At 37.9% G+C, this 24550-nt stretch overlaps 1 protein-coding gene across 1 annotated transcript in view; it reads left to right on the top strand.

Annotated features, from left to right (window-relative positions):
• The window catches only part of LARGE1 (LARGE xylosyl- and glucuronyltransferase 1), a 267698-nt gene that overhangs the window by 59123 nt on the left and 184025 nt on the right, over positions 1 to 24550 (top strand). The window contains exon 3 of the mRNA XM_014889284.2: positions 20294 to 20480. Within this exon, the coding sequence (XP_014744770.1) occupies positions 20375 to 20480 (106 nt within the window). The 5' untranslated portion in view covers positions 20294 to 20374. The remainder of the gene's footprint in view (positions 1 to 20293; positions 20481 to 24550) is intronic.

A 24550-nucleotide genomic window follows, 5' to 3' on the forward strand; every position in this document is an offset into this window, starting at 1 on the left:
TTACTCTTTTACTGATTTCACTTTCTTATCACATATTGAGAAGCACCAAGATGTGTGATCAGGTGATGGGGCTGGGATTACTTACAGACACAGGAAGGATGGAAGATGCTGGCTATTAAGTCCTCATCATATCTTCTGCATTTTTTTTCTTGATTGGTGATCACATGGGGGGTTTTGGCTGTACCTTTTGTACTCTTTAGGAGTTGACAGTGATTGCAATCTTATTCCTTTCATTCTTTGCCTATTGACTTACAGTGATGCTGTACTGCTGATTTCTGTACTCTTCTTGTCTGGTTGGTTTATAACTCTAATCCTATTCTTTATCTTCATGTCACTTTCTCTTAATGATTTAATTTTGTCCTTTATTTTCTAAAACCAGACCTCTTGAGAAACTGCATATGGAAGTGCAGTTGATGACTGATGTATTTGGGGGTGCCCATCAACATGTGATATCTCTTACTGATTTTTTGACTGTTTCTTTTGGTCCTTTCACAACACATACATTTCTGTTCATACTTCACTCAAATTCTTTTTTTGTAGTCCTGCTCTCTGTACATTTAATTGATTGATGGGATGAAAAAACACTCTTTACTAAAGTACAAGGGAGCTCTGTAATCCCTTTGATCTCTCTGGTTCTGGAAAGGAAGAGATACATTGTAAAAGCTGTAGGTATATCCTCTGTTTTATTCTCTCACAGCTGTGAGCAGGGACATCTTTCACTAGACCAGGTTGCTCAAAGCCCCATCCAACCCGGCTTTGAACACTTCCAGGGATGGAGCACCCACAGCTTTTCTGGTCAACCTGGTCTGGTGCCTCACTACCCTCACAGTAAAGAATTTCTTCCTAATGTTTCATCTAAACCTGATCTCAGTTTGAAGCCATTCCCCCTTGTCCTGTCACTACATGTGCTTTTAAAAAAATCCCTCCCCATTTTTCTTGTCGGTTCCCTTCAGGTACCAAAAGGCTGCAATTAGGTCACCCTGAGGCCTTCTCTAGGTGGAACAAACCCAGTTGTCTCAGCCTTTCCATGTAGGAGGGGTGTTCCATCCCTCTGATCATCTTCATGGGTGGGCTCACTCTGGACTCACTCCAGCTCAATGTCCCTCCTGTACTGGGCACTTCCCTGCTGAGGATACAGTTGGCTTTCTGAGATTTTTCTGGTCCTTTATTAATTGAAATCTTTGCCTGAAAAATGAGGCTTTTACACTCCTTATGAAAGCATCCTGGACTAAGAAAAGTTGGAAGATACTGACTTCATTAGCTTCTAATGTAAATAAATTATCTGAAAGAGAGGAAGAGTATGCATATATTACATACATAATAACCAGATGAGATAATGCATTATATGGGAGAAATTACTTTTCTGAAGAGGTTGGAGGATATTTATTTATTTTTCTAAGAGGCATTATCAGTGCTAGAAGCATGAGTCGGAATACCTATTCTGCAATAACAGCTAATCTTTTACAGAAGATTTTTGTTTCTTGCTAATATATGTGAGAGATAGCAGATTGTGTCTTTCCTGTTTACAGACTCTTGTATATTATGATTAGCTCTTGCTTTTCCAGGGCTAAGATCACAGCTAGTGAGTGATGAAGCAACCTTGCTTTTATTTGAGCTCAGATAGAGAAAAGGTCTTTCATTTCCTTTCCAAAATCTTAGTATTTGCCAAACAATATGAAGATGATTCAAAGTGGTGTCTAAAAAAACCCATTAAAATTAAAATAAAATGGTAAAAGATATTTTTAATGCTTCTACAAGCCCTGTATTCTTTTTACTGAGAGAAGGGGTGACTCGACCTTTCCCTTCTGGGGCCTATTTTTGCATTATAATGTAGGTCATAACTTCTTAAAACCTACATATTTGAAGCTAGTTGCTAATTCTATCTGTATTAATTTTACTTCTGAATTTGAGACTTTGTAAGACCTTGTTTTGAGTGCATATAACTTCTGTGAAAGTCTCTAAATCTAGAACTTGTGGCCTATGATACAAAAACAGCTTTTTTTTTTATATAAAATCAGGAAGAGCGCAGGTTAGAAAGGGCTTAAAAGATCATTTGGTGAAACTTTTGTGGAAAAGGGAGCCTAGATGTGATTATCTAGTACTCTGTGCAGTCGTGTCTTGTTCAGGCTTTACAAAAGTTGGTTTATTAAAAGGTAGACATCTCCCAATGGCAAAATATTTTTTTAAAAATAAATATTAAATTTTGGACTTTCTAAAGTACTGGCCTGTAGATCCCCAAAAAAATCCTTTGTAAAAATAGTTAATTTTTTTCCTAAACTATGATTGTTGCCTTCTGTTTCTGCAAAACTAAAGCATGACACAGAAGTTAATAGGCCTTTTTTAAGGTATTGCCTCTTAGAGATTTGATAAAGGATAATGAGAAGATAGACTATTAATTACTTACTGAAGACAATCTTCCATGATTTGGATCTGGGCTTCCATCTGCTATTTCTTTATTTTGCATTTTGATTTTTCTGCTGCCTTCCTAAAAAGCAGTAAGACATCTCTCAGCCACTGCTTTCCTTCTGTGAAGAATTTGGAAGGTAATGATGCTCCCATGGGTTCCAATAAGATTTTTCATGCTGTCTAAATGTGAGAATTATGGAGGTCTAAACTAATAATTGTAGTGTCAGACTTAAGTGTGTGGGAAAGGTATGAACTAAGTGTTTTTGGAAGGAGGTGTCTCTGTTTTGCAGTTGCCAGGTATCAAGCTCAGATTGTGGAAGGAAGCAGTGATGATAATGTGTGGGCATTACAGAAATAATATATTTTTTTTTTTACTTGGCAGCAGCCAAGGTCATTTCTATCCGCTTCATTAGTGTCCTTTTTGCTTTGTTGTCATCCTGTTTGGGTATTGAAGGGTAGTGCTAAGCTTTTTCTAATGTTTTATTTGTAAGACACCTATTTGGGCTGTAATCTCCTTTTTGTGATTTTTCTGCAGAGCGGAGTGAAATGCTGTCTCAGGAAAAGTGATGTTAGCTCAAGTTTTAGGATTGTACGTAGCTCCCCTATGAGACTGCTTTTTCCCTTCTGTGACCTCTCTAAAACCATGATACTGTTAACTAAATAACAAAATGTGTGTGTGTTTTCCTAAAGCCTAGATTGTGAAAATCGGCCCCATAACGCTTAAAAAGGAGCATCCACTTTCATGTCTGTAAAGCAGAAATGTAAACCCAAATTGTTTCAGGGTAGTTCTCTAAATTCTTCACGCTCGTGACACGAGACACCTGCTTGTGTTCCTGCTCACATGCACAAGGTGGCCAGTCTTAAATTGAAACAACCCACGTAAGCTTGGAATGAAAGAACAAGATGAGTATTGTAATACCAGTTTTTAAATACTGTAAGAATGTGTATTGTCAGTGGAAAGGAAAAATCTAGGTCTGCCTTAGTAGACCTAGTAGGGTTCTTAGGTAACACTGAGTAGGGATGGACAGGAAAAGGTCAGACCTTCATGATCCTTATGCTAGACAGTGTCTAGCCAGTGGCCCTGAGCCCTGCACAGGAAGAACATACTTTCTTTGCTTTTTGAGTAGCATCACACTGACCTGTTTTGCAAGTCTTTTTTTTTGTTCTTCTTTTTTTATTTTTTAAGGATTGTGTTGGAGTTTCTTGTGTGATAGAAATTCTTACCAGTTTGTTAAAAATTGAATTTATACCTCAATACATTTATAAACTGCTGTGAGAAATGCCACTTCTTTTGGAAATGATGTTTCATTTATTCCCCAGAGCTGTAATTCAGCACTAAATACTGGACACATGCCAAGTTATAGGACTGCAAAACAGATTTCTAAAAAAACCCTTAGAACTTCCTATGTTTTAAAATGTTTGAGGAAAAAAAACTAATGACCGTTTAAGTGTGACACTGAGAACTTCCTTAAAAATTCATCCCCAAATAATAATATCTTTAAAAAAAGATGCAAAAATCCTCAAAGAAGAATTAAGAGGTCTTCTTAATTGTTAATATTAGACCGTGTAACGTCCGACTGTGTTGCTAAAGAATTTGTTGATGAGTGAGAGAGCCTGAGCTGGTAGGTTCTCTTAGGTGCTGAACTGGGAAAGAGCATCTGATAATGGTATGCAGGGCTCTGTGGTAATAATGCTTTTAAAGAGAAATAATTTGCAGTTGTGGGGGTGAACTAGGTCTCTGGAATCCATTTCTAAGGTCGCGTTTCAGGCTTAGTCTGATAATAGGCAAGGCACATCAAGTCTGCCTTGTTACTCTGTACTATGGAAGAACAGAATATTTTTTTTCTGGACACTTTTAGACCGAAGGTCTGTAGGGACAAGAACTTGCTCTGTCTGCACACCACTTATTAGATATGATCCTCCTACGCTAAGGTCTGTAGGCGTAGTCGCACTGGGAAGAGGAAAAATGTAAAAATTTTGCCATTTTGACTGTAACTAAGTTTTTGTTTGCACAGTATTACTGCTATTTGCACTACATGGGTAAGCCAGCCACTCGCTTCTAGCATTCATTGGTAGATTTTTCCCCACTGCCTGGCTGCTGTGTGTTTTTCTGCGGCTGGCAATGCCATTGCCTTCATGGATGAATTGTCGCTCGTGTCCCGGCGCTGCCGCGGCCGTGCCGAGCGCCGCGCCCCCTGCTGCCAGCCCGGCACTGACTGCACTGCCAGCCCGGCACTGACTGCACTGCCAGCATTGACTGCACTGCCAGCCCGGCACTGACTGACCGCCCTGCCGGCATTGACTGCACTGCCAGCCCGGCACTGACTGACCGCCCTGCCGGCACTGCCAGCATTGACTGCACTGCCAGCCCGGCATTGACTGACCGCCCTGCCGGCACTGACTGCACTGCCAGCCCGGCACTGACTGACCGCCCTGCCGGCACTGACTGACCGCCCTGCCGGCACTGACTGCACTGCCAGCCCGGCATTGACTGACCGCCCTGCCAGCCCTGCCGGCATTGACTGCACTGCCAGCCCTGCCAGCCGTGCCGGCACTGCCAGCCCGGCACTGACCGCCAGCCCGAGCGTCGCTTGCCGCTCCTCCCACCTGCAGCTCGGCTCTTCGCTTAAAAGCGATCCCGGCGGCAGCATCGGGGCGTGTCATTTCGGTATGGCACCCTCCGACCTGCAACTCGGTTATTGGCTTGGAAGCGTTTACTCAGGCGACACCAGCCTGAGTAGTTTCTGTATGTCTCAGTTAAAAAGTTTCTCTGAAGTATTGGAAGTTCGAATGCGTCTAATTCATTGCTACCTTTGAGGAATTAACTGCTCGAGAATTTTAGATGTGAAGGGGAAAAGTGTTGATGCTAAATAAGTAATTTGCCTCCTTTGCCTGCTGTAAGTGCAAACGCAGGAAAATGCCCCAAATAAGCTACGTTTATCAGGTACCTAATTAGCTGAGCTGTTCTGCTTCAGCACAAGACAGGTTATGACTGGGATGATAAAAAAGGGAATTCTTTTATAGCCTAATTTTTAGATGAAGAAAAAACTTGCATTTGATCACAGCCGTTGATTTTCTGACAGCTCCACAGCCTGTGGCTTGTTCCTCATTAATACAGATATATGAAACTGTTCCCTTTCACTTTACCTCATATTTTGTGTGGCTTCACGGTTTTCTGCAGCTTGATGTGGTACAGCTTTGTCCATGTTTAACAATTCTTGAGGCCCAGCAGGAGTGGATGTGTAGAGTGAAATAGTGAGTGCAGAGGACCAGATACACAGGCTGCATTCATTCAAGGTTTTTACAGGAGTCTAGTTGCAGTCTTGTCCCAGCAGCTGAGCATCCTTTAGCCTACCCTCTAGAACGTATCTTCTGGTTTTGTTTCATCCTAAGGGTATCCAGTTTGTCCCCTCTCAGACTCCTCAGTCAAGTAGCTCAGTCTAGAATAGGAAGGAATTCTTGGAGAGATTGTGTCAAAAGGAATGAAAGTTTTCCCCCTCTGAATTAAAATGCTGATGTAAACTCACTGAATTCTTTCTCAGTTGTAGCTGAAACTACCTGCTTCCCTGTGTTTTTCTACATTGATTCACCAAAAGGAATAGAGGTTGAATTTGTGAGACATATGTCATGGTAGCTGTAGGGTTTCAGTTGATGACATTACTGCTATTAGCATGCTGATTGAACTTTTTTGCACATAAACTTTAGAATTTTTATACCTCCAAGTCATTTGTATTACTCATAACAAAGCAATTTTAGATGTTCTTATCCAATATCTCTTAACCTCACAGATGGCAATAAAACCTTAACAGAAAATCCAGCATGTTACGAGAAAAAAAAACTAAAAGAAATGCACAAAATGTGTAGATCTGATTCATTAATCTTTGTTAGTGGCACTTAGACAATATTATTGAGCTGCTGTGGTAAAATATTAATGAGGATTGAGGTATTGCTTAGATGAGATTTTCACTGCATTTGGGCTCTTTTGTTGCTTTTCTTAACTTTACCATTGATTTGCGGGGTAATGAATTTACCTTAAACTCCTAAATTTTTTACCTTAACATCCCAAAGAAGCCCAAAAATATTTAAATATTATGACGTTTAATTTAGAGATCTGGGTACCTTTATATCAGGACATGTTACAGGAATGTTGGAAATACTAAAACATTGGAGACCTTCAAAGGAGGAATGAGACTAGCTAAAACAATTCTGTTTATACTGCTAAAGTATTTTAGTATTGAAAGTAGTAAAATATTCTCCCAAAGAACTGTTGTAGTGTTTCACTGTTTTTCAGCTGATAAACCCCTGCATTCGTTTCTGTTCAAAAGCTGATTTTTCCCCCTGAATTCTTTCATGTAATTACTTGCTAGCATCACTTTAAGTATTAGAAGAACGACACATACAGTGTTTGATCATATCATGGGATATAGCTTTGAAGATGACAAAAAAATGCCTCAAGATGTATTGCACATTCAACATTGCTTCTTCCAAAGTGTTTTTAGACACTAAGAAGACATCAGTCAACTTTTACAATTTTGCTTTACTTCATGGGACTGGTTTAGAATATTCATCTCTAAAGGTCTTAGCATGGGTTCTTGTCTGTATGTGTATAATTGGTAAGGTCTTTTTAATAGTTAAAGTATTCAAGGACCTCTACCTTGATTGGTTACAAACTACTCCAGGCATCTGTTTATTAGAGTTTATAAACATTTTGTCATCACAGTGTGTGTGTGTGTTTGGAAGTCAGTGAAATACAGCAGACATGTTCTGTCTGAATCAGACTCAGAAATTCCAAAAGCTATGTGATAAGTCTGAATTGTGATCAGCGTCACGTAATGATTGGCATTGTCTTGCAACAGATATCTGATTTCCAGTAACGCCTACAACAGTAGTACTAACTCCTGTCATTTTCTCAGAAGCCATGAGGAGGTGACATTTTATATCAAGTTCAGTTCTTGAAGTTCTAATAAAACTTCAGCATTCATACTTACTAAAAGAGGAGAAATACAGATTTTTATAGTTGCAAATACAATTTGAGATACAAGCTTTCATATCTTTCTGATCTGAAGGTGCTATTTAAGAAAATGAGCAGTCCTTTCTCTTCCTCCTCTGTTGATGGGAACTCTCTTCAATTCTGAGACGCCCAAGGTTGTCAGGCTGCTAATGCATATTGTTGAAATGGCCACTTAGGCAGAAAGAAGACATATTACCTTAGTTTAAGGGACATTTTACAGGAACACCATTTTCTTTAGCATATTTTTCACTCTACTGGGCTTTTTAGTAGTCTTTAATCCTGCTATCTAATTATCTGAAGCTTCACATTCTTATTTAAAATGGTGCTCATTGTTGCTTTCAGTATATTTCACTGTCTGTTTCAAAATCAGTTTGTAAAAGTCTTTGGCTGTAGAGATGATGTAATTTTAAGGTCAGCCACAGCAATAAATATTAACTGGTTTCTTTAATCTGTCGAAGTCTGTTTAAAAACATATTCTTCCAGTTGCTGTATGTGAGATAGAAACTAATGTATCTCACAAGCTTTCAAATGTGAAACAATATTCCATAAGAGAGTGCATAAACTTTACAAAATACAAACGATTAGCATCCATATTAGCACTTTATCAAGTTTAAACCTTTCAGGAGTAAATGTATTTTCCTTTTAAAAGATTACCTCAGTTTAGGGAAATTGAATCAAATATAGATGATTTTGTTTTTGAAATGCTATTGAAATTTTAGATGCTCTTGAAATACAAAGCCAATGGGTATGCATTTTGAGGTAATGTATATTACTGGCACAAGCCTTGTCACTTTTTTTTCCTGCTTTTACAGGTTATTTTTTGTTGTTAGAGAAATAATTTTAAAAGTTGTGGCCAAAGAATCAACCACTCAGAACATAATTTACCGTCTAAGTACAAAATTATGTCAAAATAACAGGAAATGTCTGAAGACTGTACAGGGCATTTTTATCATGTTATAAAAGAGGTATTTCAACAGCCTTACTGTTGAAATTTCCAATCTTGCCTTTCTTAACACACTCAAAACATGCACTTGAGCTGGTTTCACTTTATGTACCAGAGCACCTTCTAATAACTGAGTAGACTTTAAGTGTCTCTTAATAGCATGGTATAAAAAATGGAGTCACTACAAGGTATACCTTGACATTTCCATAAAACAAGGCAAACAAAACAGGTCTTACAATTTTGAATCTTTTGTGACAAATAAGGAGAAATAACTGAAAGCTTAACGTTGGACTTCCAAGACCAAATTCTAAGTTGCCTGTAAAATATGTGCCACACATTTTCCCAGGAATTAGTGGTGAAAATATTACTCTAGTTTTCTGTTAACTTGTATATTAACTTGTAACATTAATACTGTATTCTGCAAGTGATGACATCTTATAAAAATTCAGACCATTTGATTTGTGCATATTCTCTAAATTTTCAAATATTCTCAATGCAGTTTCATTGTTAACATTAGAAATAAAGGATTTACCTTCTCTTTCAGCTCTGCAATAATATATAATCACTGCATGTATTTTATATATCCATGGGTCACATCCACAGCAGCCAAAAAAACTAAAGACATCCAAGCCCTTTTCAGTCTTCTTTTAAAAAAAATCTTTTTTATCAATTGAAACAGTAGCTAATATAAGCTTGGCAATAAACAAAACTTGTCCTACCAAACTGTGTCCTCATAGCTGTGGGTGAATTTTGGAAAAACAATATTATGTAATTTGTTGTCAAAATCAACCTGTCTGAATCACATTAGCTAATAATAATAATAAATAACTGCATTGTTATGTCCTATATTTTTGCATCTCCTAGCAACAAAGAAAGTTCCAAAAAGTTTTATTTTTAGAAGTGTGCTAGAATTGTTTTCCCAACCTATATATTTTCATGGTGTCTCACTGACAGGTTCCCATGAGCAAGTGAGAAAGCTCCTCTGGTTAAAGTGCAGTGATCTATAGTGGTTACTGCTCTCTGCTGCAATACATATTGAGGTATAGCTCATCTTGATGGTGAAGCATTGGCCTTGGGGTCAGTATTGTGATCCCAGTCTCTGTACAGTTACAACTGAATTGACCTCGTTTAGTTTATGATCGCTTTATCTGCTGTTTAATCTGCAGTTTACATGGCCCATAGATTCAAAATATTGTGTCCCTGTGTCCAGCAGGGTTATGATAAAAGATAATGCTCATGATACAAGAATAGAGTAGACCATCTGTAGGCAACAAAACCAACATTATCACCAGAGTTATACTGCAAAAGGCATTGCCTCCAGAGAATGTCCTGATCTGCAGGTCAGGAGGTGGGAAGGGCTTGGCCCCTGGAGCAGACCGGCTGCATCTCTGTTGCATAACATCCTCTGCTTGAATCCCAAGGGAGTGCTGTTCTTCTTTCTTTGCATGATTCACAAAAACTGCCACAGTTCACCCCAGTTGTACCATGATGCAGGGGTGTATGTTGTATTTCTGATGGCAGTGCCCAAAGGCAGCAAGCCTGCTGAGGCACTACTGGGGGAGTGTTACAGTGCACAGGGAGCAATCTTATCTCTGCTGTCTGTAGGGAATAGCCCCTGTGGTAAATGTTGTTCAGAAATTCCCCTGCTTCTGTGTCAGAAGAACCTACCTATCTCACCCTGAAAGGAAGGCCAGGAGGTAAGAGATCTGTGGAGAACCTTAGCAATCACAAATCCGGAACAAGCAGGGGAGCAAAGTTATTAAAATACTGGTACACATGGGAATATTTTAACTGCAGCTCCATTACTTAGACTAACTTTTTAAAAAATGTATTTCAAATGTATTGTTTTGGCTTTGGTATCATTTGAGGTTATATTTACATATGTGTGGTTTTAAGTTTCTTGTATAACGACATGTTTAAGGATTTCCTGGTTTTAAACTATAAAGATAGTTTATGCGGAGTGTTCCAGGAATCAAACTTCAGTATAGAAAGCTGAAGAATCTTCCAGAATTTCCTTTGCAGGTGTGAATATTCACAATAAAACTTTCAGTCATTTCTTCTTGATTGTTTCACTCTGGTGAAATACTTTCATCCAGTCAACAACAATCTCATACTTGAGAGTAAGGATCTCTTTCACCTAAATTCTTCTCTGAGACTCTTACCTAGTCTTTGTCCTGGTCTCATGGCACTTGCTGTTCAAGTCCTAGAGGGTAGCTTGACTTCTGCTCTTATTAATGATTGCCAGACACAGAAAGAGTCAAATTGTCTTAAAAGATACTAGAATATAGAGGCAGTTAGGAGAGAGGTGTTAATCCTCTTTCTCTCCCTTCATCTCCACCAGCCAGTGCAAAGCATTTTGTTTTATATAACATGGCCATGCCTGTATGTTCCTCTACATCCTTTCATGATCTTCAACATCATCATTACCCTCTTTTCCTTTAGTTAGAAAAGATCTGGCAACTTCCCCTTTGCCCTGAAAATTATGAATTATAATCAAATTTAAACTGCAATTGTTAATTATGTGCATTTGAATAAGGTAATTCTTTTCAGTGTATTTTCTTTATAAGAGACTTACTAAATATTTTATTTTTATTATTTCTGTACCTTCATCTAATTGCAGAATGACAGGGACTTCTGAAAACAATGGTGATGATAATGAGATCAGTAGAAATTACAAACAGTCAAGTTTTCACACAGAGATATAATGAAATGTTTAGTGAAAACCACTGCAATTCCAGGAAATGGAGAGAACATAGGAACACTGAGCCCACAGCTCTTTTTCTCCAGGCAAACCACCCTTCCTCAGACAGTAGTTTTTAAATGAAGAGTAAAGAGCTCTCCAAATGATACGTTTGAAAGAGCATTGTTCAACCTGCTTTGTGCAGAGGATTGGACTAGATGACCTCTAGAGGTCTCTTCCAACCTGAACTTTTCTATGATTCTATTGAAATGCTACCTCCACACATGGAAAATTTGGATTCTTTAGAAAGTGTTTTTGCCAGCATTTCCGCTTGAGGCTGGTTTCTACAGCTTTGTTTAGTTTTGATAGCACCTTTCATAGTCCTTTTGTAATTAAAACTCATGTGCTGTTGTCTTATACCCACATTAATCTGTGTAGTACTAAATAAGAAGCCATGAGAAATCTGTTTTTATAAATTCCAGTTTATCAAGCCTTCTTCCAGAGTTCCAATGTTCAAGAATGTGTCCTATGTGTAATAACCTAAATCCACAACTGCCTTTCCTACTTAAAATGTGTCAGACACCAAACTATTTTGCAAGAGCTCTGCTTCTTAAATGGAGTGTGGAGTGTAAGTACCTTTCCCATTAATTTGTAGAGAACCCAGTCAGCCTTCAGAAAGCCTACAGAAATAGATAGTCCTTATAGCCCACTTGGATGGGCTTAAATATGAATTTAAGAAGTAAATATTGGACCTTGAAACACAGGGATTTCAGCAGGAAACGTACGAAAAAAGGGTTGCTTACAATTCTTGGTGCTATTTGATATTTCATAGTAGCATCAAAGAGCTACTGAGACTGTACAGTGTGCTTGGTAAAGCAGCACTGTGATTGTAGCCAAAGATTTGTCTTCTGCTTTTGATTATGGTCACATATTTCCATACACTACACTTCATTTCCTATTTGCTGATTCTTGATTATTCGAATAGGAAATGACCAGCAGTTCTTGGAATTTTCATTTCAACATTTGTTTCATTTTTATATAGATCTGATAAAAATACTTGTGGGTTTGGTAATATTTAGGCAATAGTAATAAGGTGAGAACTTTGGTGCTTATATAAAAAATGCAACTTTTCATCAAGTTTGAGAGACTTAGCGCATAGCTTTTGTGAATTGATGCTAGTTGAATTGATCTTACTAAAACGGTATTGATTTATACTGGCTAAAAGTTTAACCTAGGTTGTTCTGTGGGTTCCAATATAATTGTTTATGTGGATGTTTATTCATGCATAGCAGAATAACTGTTATTTGGAATTTTGAAGATTTACATTAAATGGCCAAAGTTTGTTTTATGACTGCGTACAAAATTGCGGCATCAGGAATCACAGAGTTGCATTTGGAAGGGACCTCTGGAGATTGCACAGTTCCACACCTTGCTCAAAGTAAGGTCAGCTAAAGAAGGCTGCTGGAGCCCAGTTGGGTTTTGAATGTTTGCAGGGGTGGAGGCTGTGCAGCCTCTCTGGCTGTGTCCCTGGGGAGCACAGACCTGGACACAGCATTCCAGGTGTTCCTCACCACTGCTGCGTAGAGGGCGATGATCCTAAGGAGAGCTTCATGTATTCCAGCTGTTCTCACATACAGAGCAATTCCTCCTTCTGCTCTTCTTGTCCTTCCTAAAACGCCTGTATCCATCCATTGCTGCATCCAGGTGTTTCCTGTCACTCAATACCAGCTGCACAACTGAATTTTTACCCATGGGATCTCTGTACTCCTCAGCTCCTTCCTTCTGAGTGTCAGAATTGAGGAGAGAGCCACCTGGGCCCATTTATCTCTCTTTGTATTTTTAAAAAAAATTATTTGTTTAATTTAATACAAATATTTAATAAATCTGTAAGTATGATGCCAGCTTTTATTTCCATGTGACAAGTAAGTAGCTGCTGTAAACATGCTATAAATATGTAAGCATTTTATAAATCCCCATGTAAAATCTAACTTGTAGTTTAAAGTCTATGCAGTAAAATAAAAGTTAGGGGGATTTTTGTTGTGCTTTTAAAAAAAAAGTTATGGCAGGACTTTGTTTCATAGAGAAATGAAAATTTTTTATCAGGGCAGAACATTTCAAGAAATAATTGTTCTCTCCTGAGCAAAACTTTCTGATGAATCTTTAATCAGTTTCCTTGTTAGAGCAACTTTATCTGCAGTGGATTCTAATGAAGGTAAACTCTGCTTTTGAACAAGCATCCAAGAACTTCAGCTGAGAAACAAAGTATTAGCATAAACATTCTGGAGAAGGTTTATGTATGATGCACGTAGTGTCCTACTCCTGTTTTAAAGAACGTTTTCTCTTCTATGTGGTTGTATGCATACAAGGTGAATGGACAAAACCATGGCTTATCTCTATTTGATTATGAAGTAGAAAGATATTGTGATGTAGAGGTGGGGAGAGCAGTGATGCACCAACAAACTGATATTTTCTTCGAGGTTAGAACAGATAGCATGTTACCTTTCTTTTTTTTTATTGCCTTCTGCCACTACTTTAGGTGGATATGCTTGGATTTAGAAAGGTATGGAGGTTTGTCCTTTTTATAAGTCTGAAATTCATATATGTAATAATGCTGTGACCTGATTGAAGACTGTGATTCTGAAGGACAGCTGCTTTTCTGTTGAAAGATCCTGTATCAAGTATGTGATACTGATGGCTGGTTGTGGTCTCCAGTATGTTCATAGTTCAGTAGCACTGGGATCTCCAATTCTGAGGAACTCTTAGTATGTGCACATAAGGTCTTGTTAGGATTCTGCTGCACACAAACCAAGCAGGCTCTGTTTCACTTTCCTTGAATTGTGCTGAGTCCTTAGATAAGTTGGGGAGTCAGGAAATACTGATTCTGTGTGCCCATGTAGCTGAGAAAGTAAAGATGAGGTTTGGAGAACTTGAGAAAATAGGTCAGTAGCTGCTTTAAAAGTGAGTGTAGTTCTTTGGTTGCAAAGGAAATATTACGGACAAGATTGAGCTTTCTGTCATCGTTATATTTTGTTGCTTCTCTCTTTTCTCAACTGATTGCGTTTTTTCTCCTCATATTAAAGCGACATTTTAGTGGAGGCTTAGGAAAAGATTCATGTCCTGTTGGTCTTAGATTGTCTTACTCCTTAATAATAATTTTGGAAGTTGCAGACTTTCATTCTTTTGAATGAAAGTGCAGGCTTGAAATGAAAAAATATGCCATTAGAAGTGTATATATAGATATATGTACATACATAAAGGAGTACATGGAAATGAAAACAGAAATACGTGAAAGCATGCTATTTATTTGCTTCTCTCTGTGACTACTGTCAGGAGAGATTCCATTGCTGTGGTAGTGTTGCTTACAGCTGGAACCTTCTAGAAAACTTTGATTAACAGGACAGTAATAGAATTTTCCTTAAGCCACAGCACGTACTGAGTGAAGATATAAAAGATGTCAATCCTGTGTGCCCTCGGAGCAGTTAGCACAGTTCTAAGGCAGAACTCATTTGTGCTGTCAACTTACTGGCTATTTTCTGTCTTACAGATAGGACTGCTTCCTTGTAACTAGTTGAGAAAGAGAACATTTGGTGGCATTTGGAAACTGCTGTAATCTTTTACTTTAAAGTGGCTTCACAGAACTTGTGAGGTGGATGCTGAGTTTGACTGTATTCCTAATCCTTCTTTAAAGTCATGATACTGTAGGATTCAGAAGTCTGATTTTGGGGTGAGATGCTCCAATCCCAAAGAAATTCAGTACGGGAACAAAAGGAGCCTTAGATTTATTTCTGTAGTAAGTTCTACTGAGTGGAAGAAGAAGAGGTTGATGAGGGAAGAGATGGTATTCTCTTTCAGAATGCTGTTTCTGTTCTAAAAACTCAAGAAGTGGAATATGTTAACTATCAAGGTTTTGACTGGAATAGAATTAATTTTCTTATTAGCAGCTGTAACAGTGCTGTGTTTTAGAATTAGCATGAGAATAATGTTGATGGCACCCTGATATTTTGATTGTTGCTAAGTCATTCAAATAAAAGGATTTTTCAGTTTCCCATGCTCTGCCAATGAGGAGCTGCACAAGAAGCCAGGAGGGAGCATGGCCAGGACAGCTGACCAGAAGGCCAGAGATATTCCATACCATATGACAACATGCCCACTATATAAACTGGGAGAGTTATTTGGAAGGGGCTGACTGCTGCTCAGGGACAGGCTGGGCCTTGGTCAGCAGGTAGTGAGTAGCTGTATTGTGAATCACTTGCTTTTTCTTGGGTTATGTTCCTCTCTCTGTCTCCTTTTCATTGCAGTTACTGTTGTTTTAATAATATTTGTGATTATAATAATAACATTTAACCTAATTTGAATTATTAAGCTGTTCTTGTCTCAACTCATGAGCTTTCCCCTTTTCTGATTCTCCTCATCCCACTGGAAGGATGTGGGGGGAAGAAAGTGGTTGTGTTGTACTTAGTTGCTGTCTGGGTTTAAATCATGAAAATTAACAGAAAGATGTTTAATTAAATAAAGATTTACCATTTAATTATTTCATATTGTGTTTCCTAATCTTGGGTTTACTCTATACCCTGCCTTTATGATACCAAACATTTCTTTAATATTACAATGTCACATGGCAACCACCTCCCATAATGGGAAGACTTCAAAGCTGCAAGATATGAATCTGAATGTCAAGGAGTAAACTCATTATAAACCCTCATTATCAACATTTTTAAAAGCCTAAGAAAAATACTCTATAACATACTGCTTTTTTACTTTACGTTATATTTATTTTGAGTGTGGCAAAAATCTCCCATAAGGGACAAATGCTACATTGATACAGAGCCAAGGGAAAAGCTTTACAGTGGAAATTGTTCATTGACTCTGTGACTGCAAGTGTGCAGAAAGAGAGCAGAGAGACTGCAAGAGCAGAAAGAATTAGATAACATTAATTTAAAAAACACAACAAAGCCAAGGCACAGGATTGCTGTATAAACAGCTTTAACTGTATATATTTATTTCCAGTGGCTCTGAAAACAAGTGGAAGATTACTGAGAAAAGATTAACTGTAACAAATGCAAGGAAATGTTTGAAGCAGTTAGAAAAGCTTTTTATAGTAGAGCAGTTAAATCTAGTTAATTGTGTTTGATTTTTGTTTTCATAATTACTTCCATTGTTTCAAGGAACTGCTGAATGTCTGACATAGCTGAGTTCTTATGCCGTAATTAAAAAAAAAAAATATATATATAGAAACTGAATACCAGTGTGATTAGTGTTGTGTTACATACTTTAATATATGTGCTGCTCTTACTGGTTGAGAGCTGCTTCATGCTGAGCTGAGGAGATAATCCACAACTTAAAACAAAGAGACTACTCTGTTAAGTTAGTATAGTGAATGGAAGTATTTGATTACACGTAAAGGTAAGAAAGGTCATTCTGGTCAGATGAGAAGGTCATGAGTAAGTCCTGAGTTCTCTTTGTAATGAAAACCCCAAATTACTGTAATTCCCACTGTGACCCCGCACATGAGCACTGTTCAAGCTGGTCGCTTTCTGGAGCACTGTTAGCAGCAGTCAGGGAGGGTGAGCTGGCTCGTGGTTGCAGTGCAGTCTGTGGAGCTGTTTCTGTGCAGTGGGTTTTATAAATCCTGAGCTAGTGCAGCATCCTAAAAGTGTAGAGTGCCTGACACACTGACAGCAAGACATAATGCATATGATGTACATGCAACTAGCTTTTGTGGGTATTACTTACTGAATCAGATTTTTAAAATACAATTATATGATGCTCTTGGAGTGCAATCGAAGAGCAAGGTAGAACAATACAATGCATGCTTTTTGTATCTGTGGCACAGGCAGAAAACCTTATTGTGTCTGGAGGGGTGTAGATGAGACTGTGTTTGAAACTACAAGCACAAATGCTCCCTTTCACTCTGGGTCTAATTTGAGTCTCCCTTGCTTTGAGACAAACCCAATAAAGATCAATAAAAATGCAGATGCTCATTGTGGCTCAGTTAGATCTGAAAACACTAACACTGGGTAAGAGGTCTGGAGCAACCACTGGCTATTTTTTGATGGGAGTATCACACCTGGATGGTGTGGTTAAATTGGCCAGTTATTCCCTCACCCTTTGTTTTGTTTCTGATATATTTCATGCTGTGTATGTCTCAGTACAGGTGTTCAGTTAGCACAGCTGTTGAGACTGAAAACTATCAGGAGAAGCACTGCATGGCTTTGTGTAAATGAACTGAACCATTTTACTGGAAAGATGAATGTGCCTAGCAATATCACATCTGACGTGGCTTCAGTTTTAGCTTGTACCATGAAACTACTTTCTAAGAGCTTTTAGGCAGGTCACAGTCTGATTCAGTAGAACTGTGGCATAGCAATTGAGACTGTAGGAGAATAGTGAAAGGCATTTTCAGGCTCATATGGTAGAAATGTGCAATTGTGTTTTGTGCTCAGTCCTTGGTCCAGCCAGTATTGTCAGTCCGTTTCCTCGTGTGGTGGATGTCAATCTGGCACCTGTTGAAAGGAAAACCAAGTCAAAAGAGCTGCAATGTCTTCTTTTAATTTATTTGACAGTGGTGTATTAGATAACATTGTTTCTGAGTAAATCCAATAGTGAACACATGATTGAGTCCAAAGCTCTTCCTGTAAGCCAAGGATCTTCATTACCATTCATGGACGTTTTATGTAATTGCTTGTGTAAGGGTTGCACATGATGCATTGTCTACTTTGAATAAAAGTACTCGGCAGGTGCTGTGATTTTATACACTAAAAATGAATATTTAAGACCCAAGGGAACCTATTCACAACTTTGGGGAGATGGGGAGGTAGTAGAAGCATAATTTGAAATAGTTTATGACTCTTTTAAAGTACTATTAAAAGAAGTATCTTAACATTTCCTAGGGTGATCCATCACAAGCTGACTTGTCTGTTTAGGATTTTCCCAAATGTTTTTCTAGTTAGATAAAGGATATGCATGAATGTGCAAAATGATTTGGCTATTTTGCCTGAACAATGGCAATTTGTAGAAAACTGAATTTGCCACATTCCTGTCTTTCCTTCACAGCTGAACTGGGAGTTCAGTGTTGTGTTATAGTAGTTTACATTTGTGGGGCAGAAAAGCTGGATTCCATCCTCCGTAATCAACCTGTTCAGAAACTTAACTTGCATGGATATTTAAAAGAATATATAGGAAAAATCAAATTACTTCTTAAATATGCCACCCTAGGATAAGTTAATCTGGTAGCAGCAATATAACTCTAGGCTTCAGAGACTGTATATTATTGTCCTGAAAACTTGTATCAGCATACTTGTAACAGTATGATTGCAGAAAAGTGGTGTTCACTCTTACTTTTGTTACCTGTAATTTTTGCAGGTGTCATTGATAGGAGCAGTATCCTGACAGTGCATGTTTCAGTGCAAGATGTGGCTATTTGCCAGTGACTCTGCTTGGGAGTTTTTATTTTGAGAGGTTTATTTTTCTATGCACAGACTGATGTCAGTGGTGCATGCCAGTACATTTAAGGAAAAAAAAAATACCTACTTAAAATAAGAGATTCTGTGCATTTTAGAATACAGATGCTTATAAACACAGAAGCCTGGGAAATGATCAGGGCTTTTCAAGTAGGCATGTAAAGGACTCTCTTCAGAGAAGTTGTACAAGCTATGTGCTGTAAGGAAAAGAAATGAAATGTAATCATTATCCAAATACAGTGAATAAAGATAAGAGTCCTCCACAATTTATCTACCAAATGTGTGTCTCTGTCTAACAGAGTAACTCTAATACCACAGTTGTAATATTAAGTCTGCCCACATATTTTGTGCAAAATCTCTGTGGTGAGGCATTCATTGCCTTGAAAAGCTGACACAATGGAATGCTTTTTGTGCTGGCTCTGGACAAATTATAGTCCATTTTATCAGTTCCAAGGTCAGAGTACTATCATGGCTCTTAAACTGTAGTGTATGTAGTAAAGTGGGCTCTATTGAATGTTCAAGGAACAGCTGTAAGTTTGCCTGATTACTACAGCCAGGTATCTCCAGCACAGAGATTTTTGTCTGAACCTATTTCTCTTGTCTACATTCTCATTTTTGCTGTAATTTAATTTCAGAATTGATTTTTACTGCAGTATATATGAAGTTGTAGAGCTAAGACACTCTCAAGACGTACAGCAGCCATTGTTAACATGTCACTGTAGAAATGCTTTCATTGCTTATTTCAGCTCTAGTGCTAGTTTAAGCATAAGTCAAAGGGCACTCTTATTAAACACCTTGTACTGCCAGAGTCTGTGTTTCTTTCCCTATCATTCTTGTAGGCCACTTCTATTCTTAGAACTGAAAAACTTAAGCCCTTTCACACAAAACCTGAAGTAGATTTACATGGACTTAATACTTCTCTTTTCTTTTCTGCTTTTCTTTCCTTGTCTGCTATTAGCCTTTCCTCCCTTTCAAAAAAACCTGCTATCAATATGAAACATTATTTTTATGCTCTGCATGCCTGCAGTCGTGTGGGAATATTCATTTTCCTGTGAATAAAAATAATCATGTATTTTTTCTTGGCCCCTCTGAAATGCAGAACAATTATTTCAAATTAGGATCAGAATTATTTTTTCCTAATAAGAAATGTGTTATTTAGCAGAATCCATTTTTCTCATGGCATACAGTTGATAGCTTCTGATATCCCCAGTGTGAATAAGGATATTTCCTTGCCCATTTTGCACTTTCTCTTCTTCCCTTTTACACAGCAGTTCATCAGCACTGCTTTTTGATGTGCAAAGTGAGTAATTTCAGTAACATCTCTCTGCCTCCAGACTTCAGCTTTCCTTTTTTTGGTTTACCTTCTTGAGTTCATGACCAACTACAGACAGATCACTGATTCTGTGGTGTGACTTCTGCTCTTTGGGAGCAGGTGAAGGAATGGGGGTGGCTTTCTCTTACCTACCCCAGAGCATATGGGTATCAAAGATCACAGAGTTCCTGTAGAGTAAAATGAGGACAAAACTGCAAATAAAGCTGACATCTCCTGGTGAGATGGAGTTTAGTGTGTTATCACACTATATGATGTGCTTTATTGGCTTACTGTCTTAACTTGACTTCAAAAACTTGTTTTATTATTAAGTAGTCTTGGATAATTTTGAAATCGGTACCACCTTGAAATTGCAGTAGCCTTTTTTTAGCCCTGTTCTTTTAACGCTTTTGGAACATTGAAATAGTCTATAACTTTCTGTAGAGAGATAAGCTGTTGAAATATTTTTTCCTTTCCTTTTCAGGGAGTAATATGTGGGAGGCTGTGGACTATTTGCTTCCGACATAGGAACAGCATTGGGTTGGGATTCTGCACTCCTGAGAGAATGCTGGGAATCTGCAGAGGGCGACGGAAATTCCTGGCTGCCTCTCTGACCATCCTTTTTGTCCCAGCCATTACGTGGATTTATCTGTTTGCTGGGAGTTTTGAAGGTAGGAGAGGAATAATGGCTGAAGGGGGGTGGTTGGTGGGGTGTTGAATGATTTGTAGCTGGGCAGACAAATGTAGATCAGTCATCATTGATTTTATTTACATAAATCTCATTTGGCTTGTGTATGAAATAGTTCCCAAGGTGCAGATTTCAACAAAGGGCCTTCCTTACCATGTTCTCACTACTGAGGATGATGAGTTAATTACTGGCCATAATTACTTGGTTTTCCGCTCATCTTTGAACTTTGAAAAAATGCAACAACTCCCCCCTGTCCAGTTTACTAATTTTTTCTCTGAATTTCTAATTTTTAAAAGTTAGTCTATCCTATGCCCTGTAGGTTTTTTAATGTCTCATTTCAGATATGCTGAACACAGAAAATCAATTAATATCTATATAAGGTTTCTTTACATAAAAATATTTGGGTCCACATCCACCTACTGTCAGTGGATTGTTTTAGTTGGAATATCTTTCTGTCCCCTTATTTTTTTAAGTGGAAATCCTCCAGTTTGTAGGTACATTGACTTGCAGCTATATAATGAGTACTTTTTATAACAAGACTTGGAACAGTCACTAGTTTGTCTTTTAAATTGCCTGTCTGATGAGGTTTTTTCCTGGCCTTACAGACACTCAGCAGTAATACTTCAGTAAGGTGAGGTTCAAAGATTCTGGCTCTCCTGTTTTTGCTACTTTGTAGCTTTGTTTGGTTTATTGTGGAGGTGAAACATTTTTTGTTGGGCAATAGTAGTGTTATTTTGGCAAGAGTGAAAATAAGTCATTCAGCCTTTGTAGTTGCCTTAGCATGAGGAAAGGTGTTCCAACCTTATAAAAACTCTTCAGTCACTAGTTTACAGTCTGATAATTTAAAAAAAGCATTGTTTAAAATGTCAAGCTTCTTTCATATATCCTCCTGACAAATCTGTGCTGCGTTTGGAAACAAAAAGGGTTTCCATGTTAAATTGCAAGTAAGAACATGTGAAGATTTTCAGTGTGTGTTGCATACGATTCTGAACTTGTTATATGCCATATAAAAATATTTGTTTATGCAAATTTATTCGAGTACTTAAAATTCTAACTTAATGTGCAGTAACTCCATGAGCTCATTCTAGAGTGAAACACTTCTGGGATTCATGTTAACTTGGAAATACAGGGGGTGCTAGCTGCATACTTAAAAATAATGATCTGGCAGGCAGAACAGTACTGATTTTGTTTGATTTTTAAAAGCTGAGCAAATGCAGACCTCACCTTTTTGCTTTTAGAAGAATATTATGCTGCTTTGTTGTAATGACTATTTTAATTGTGTCCACAGTTGATAATGCCATGGTGTTTTAAATTCTTCTGTGGATAGAATCCTTTGTTTTTACAGAGAACTCAATACAAATCTTGAAATTTTCTGCTACAGGATATTTGAAGTGACTTAAAGCTCTCACTGTGAATTAATCTTAAGTGCAAACTAGGGAACAAAGTCCATTACCTATTACAAAGCCTTGCACTGGAAAAGGACTGGAAATTATGTATAGTTAGTCACTCTTCTGGTTATTTTTCTGTATCTTTTCTTTTTTCTTAATTTTGGATGGGGATTATTTAATCTTTCTTGATTAAAAACTAAGGTCACTTGGATATTTATTTAATTGAATAATAGCTAGCATATTCCTTAACTTGCAGGTATTATGGACAAAAAGTAAATGCCTTTTGTTATTTTACATGACTTCTTGTTTTTTTCCTCTGCAGTGGTTCCCACAATTTACTCATGTTTGAGCTTTCTGTAGAGATTGTAGTGAGGTGGGGGGTGGCTTTCTTCTCCCAAATAACAAGCAATAGAACAAGAGGAAATGACCTCAAGTTGCACCACAGGAGGTTTAGATTGGATATTGGGAAAATTTTCGTGGAAGGGGTTGACAAGCATTGGAACAGGCTGCGCAGGAAAGTGGTTGGGAGACCATCCCTGGAGATGTTTAAAAGATGTGTAGATGTGGCACTTAGGGACATGGCTTAGTGGTGGACAGGGCAGTGCTGGGCTAATGGCTGGACTCAATGATCATAAAGTTCCATCATAAACAATTGTATCATTCTGTGATTCTGTAATTGAGTACAAATTGCCTCACAACAGCATTGTGCCTTGGTTTGAAACCATCAGGAATGTGGAGTCCTCTCTGCCTTCTGGCACTTGTTTCTTTTGTTAATCACAGGACTAGAAATTTTCTTTTCAATACATCTGGTTTTAGATTTGAGTTAATGGCTCTTGTTAGACTTTTCTCCACCAAATTAAAGAAATCACAAACACCTTCATAGACTCATTTAATTATTCAGTGTGGAACGGACCTCAGGAGTTCTCTCATTAATCTCCTGCTCAAATCAGTGTAGATTTTGGAATCAGACAAGATTTTTTAGGCCTTTATTCAACAGCATCTTGAAAACCTCCAAGGACAGAGAGCACATGGACTTCCAGACACACCATAAATGAGTTCCATCTCTCTTTGAGCCCAGCATTCTGGATGGTTTTCCACGCATCTAGTAGTCCACCAATATACATGGTTAAATCCCAGCTTGCATACAGGGATACTGTGCTTAAATTCAAGGGAGATTGCATTAACTGGTCATGTATTCATGGTCATTTCATCACAGAAAGCAGTCAGGTTGGCCAAGCATGATTTACCTTTGAATCCAATTGCCCTGCCAGACCTGGGAATGTATCTGTTTGAAGATACTACATGTAGTAGTAAAATCACTGTGGTCTTTTCTTCACTAAGTAAAAACGTTGACCTAGCTGAGTTGTCAGAGCAAAAACTTTTGTGGGGATTTTTATATTCTTCCACAGTTTTTTTCTTTGTTTTTATGTTTCAGGGCTCTAGACTCAAATCTCTGGTATGACATCTGTAGTGCTGTCTGCCTCATATATTCTTGATGTAATTAGGAATTCTATTACTCATCCATGTGTTTATATCAAAGAACTTAAGTTATTCATTTGCCATAGCATGGGTGTGGGATCACATTAGAAACCCTTTAAAAGATTTGTTAGTGAATCTGTAATATAAAATAGGCCTTACTGCAGTCTCTTCCCATGTCCTACTTTTTAAATAGTTTCAAATTCCTTAAGACAGAATTTTGTTTTATTTTGGATTTTGTTCTCTTGTCAGAAAGTACATGGCAGCCTGCTACTTCGTGGTTGTCACTCAGACACTTCCAGTAAGACCCTTCCCTTAGAATATTCATTGGAGATGGTGTTACCCAAGCTGTGACAGCAGTAGCTACTAAAAGCCTCATTAATCATGTATAAATGTCTATTAAGGTTATGAAGCAGAATATTAAAGATGTTATTGAATATTGTATGGCCTTTGAATGTACCTGATTACTGTTGTTTTTAATAATGCACAAGGACAGCATAATTTCAGTTATCTGTTACTTTGAATGAAAAAGCTAATTGTTCCAACATTCTTAGATTATATTCAAAAGGCAAAGTAATAGAGTAGGAAGGGTGGAGTGCATTTAAAATAGGGAAGAGGAAATAATCAAATAATACATGATGAATTTTCATTAGAAAGAAAATAGCAGTTTCACTAACTAGTGGTAGCTTCATAAATAGCTTAATTTTCCAAGCAGTTTTCTATCCCCCTTACCATGAAGGTCATGTAAAATGGCGATTTGGGACTGTAATTTGACCATGCTTTATTAGATTACTGATTCCTCCAAAAAAAAAAAAAAAAAAAAAAAAAGCTATGGCTGTGCCACCTCAGCAGATTTACAATCACCTGTTTTGGCAGGATGAAAATGCACTTGAGTTACCAGTCCCTGTGTGGTGGATGCACTTGAGGCTGAAAGCCTGAAGTATGTGTATAGGGCTCCTGTGCAGAACATATTTCCCAGGAAAGGAGAGCCAGTAATGTAACCTTAAAATGAAAAATTGAGAAGTTGTGTGAGATCCTGCAGGGAGTCTGTGAGAGGGCAGTTGACTTTGGTTTCTTTTAACTGCTTGGGTAGCATTTTAAAACGCAGAGCCTGCCTTCTTTCCTGGGACTTGCTTTCCTTCATTGTCCTCATTTCACACCAGTGTTGGACAACTATCATTCCCTGACA

This window comes from Sturnus vulgaris, chromosome 5 (genome assembly GCF_052056855.1).
Source record: "Sturnus vulgaris isolate bStuVul1 chromosome 5, bStuVul1.hap1, whole genome shotgun sequence".
Classification (NCBI taxonomy): Eukaryota; Metazoa; Chordata; class Aves; order Passeriformes; family Sturnidae; genus Sturnus; species Sturnus vulgaris.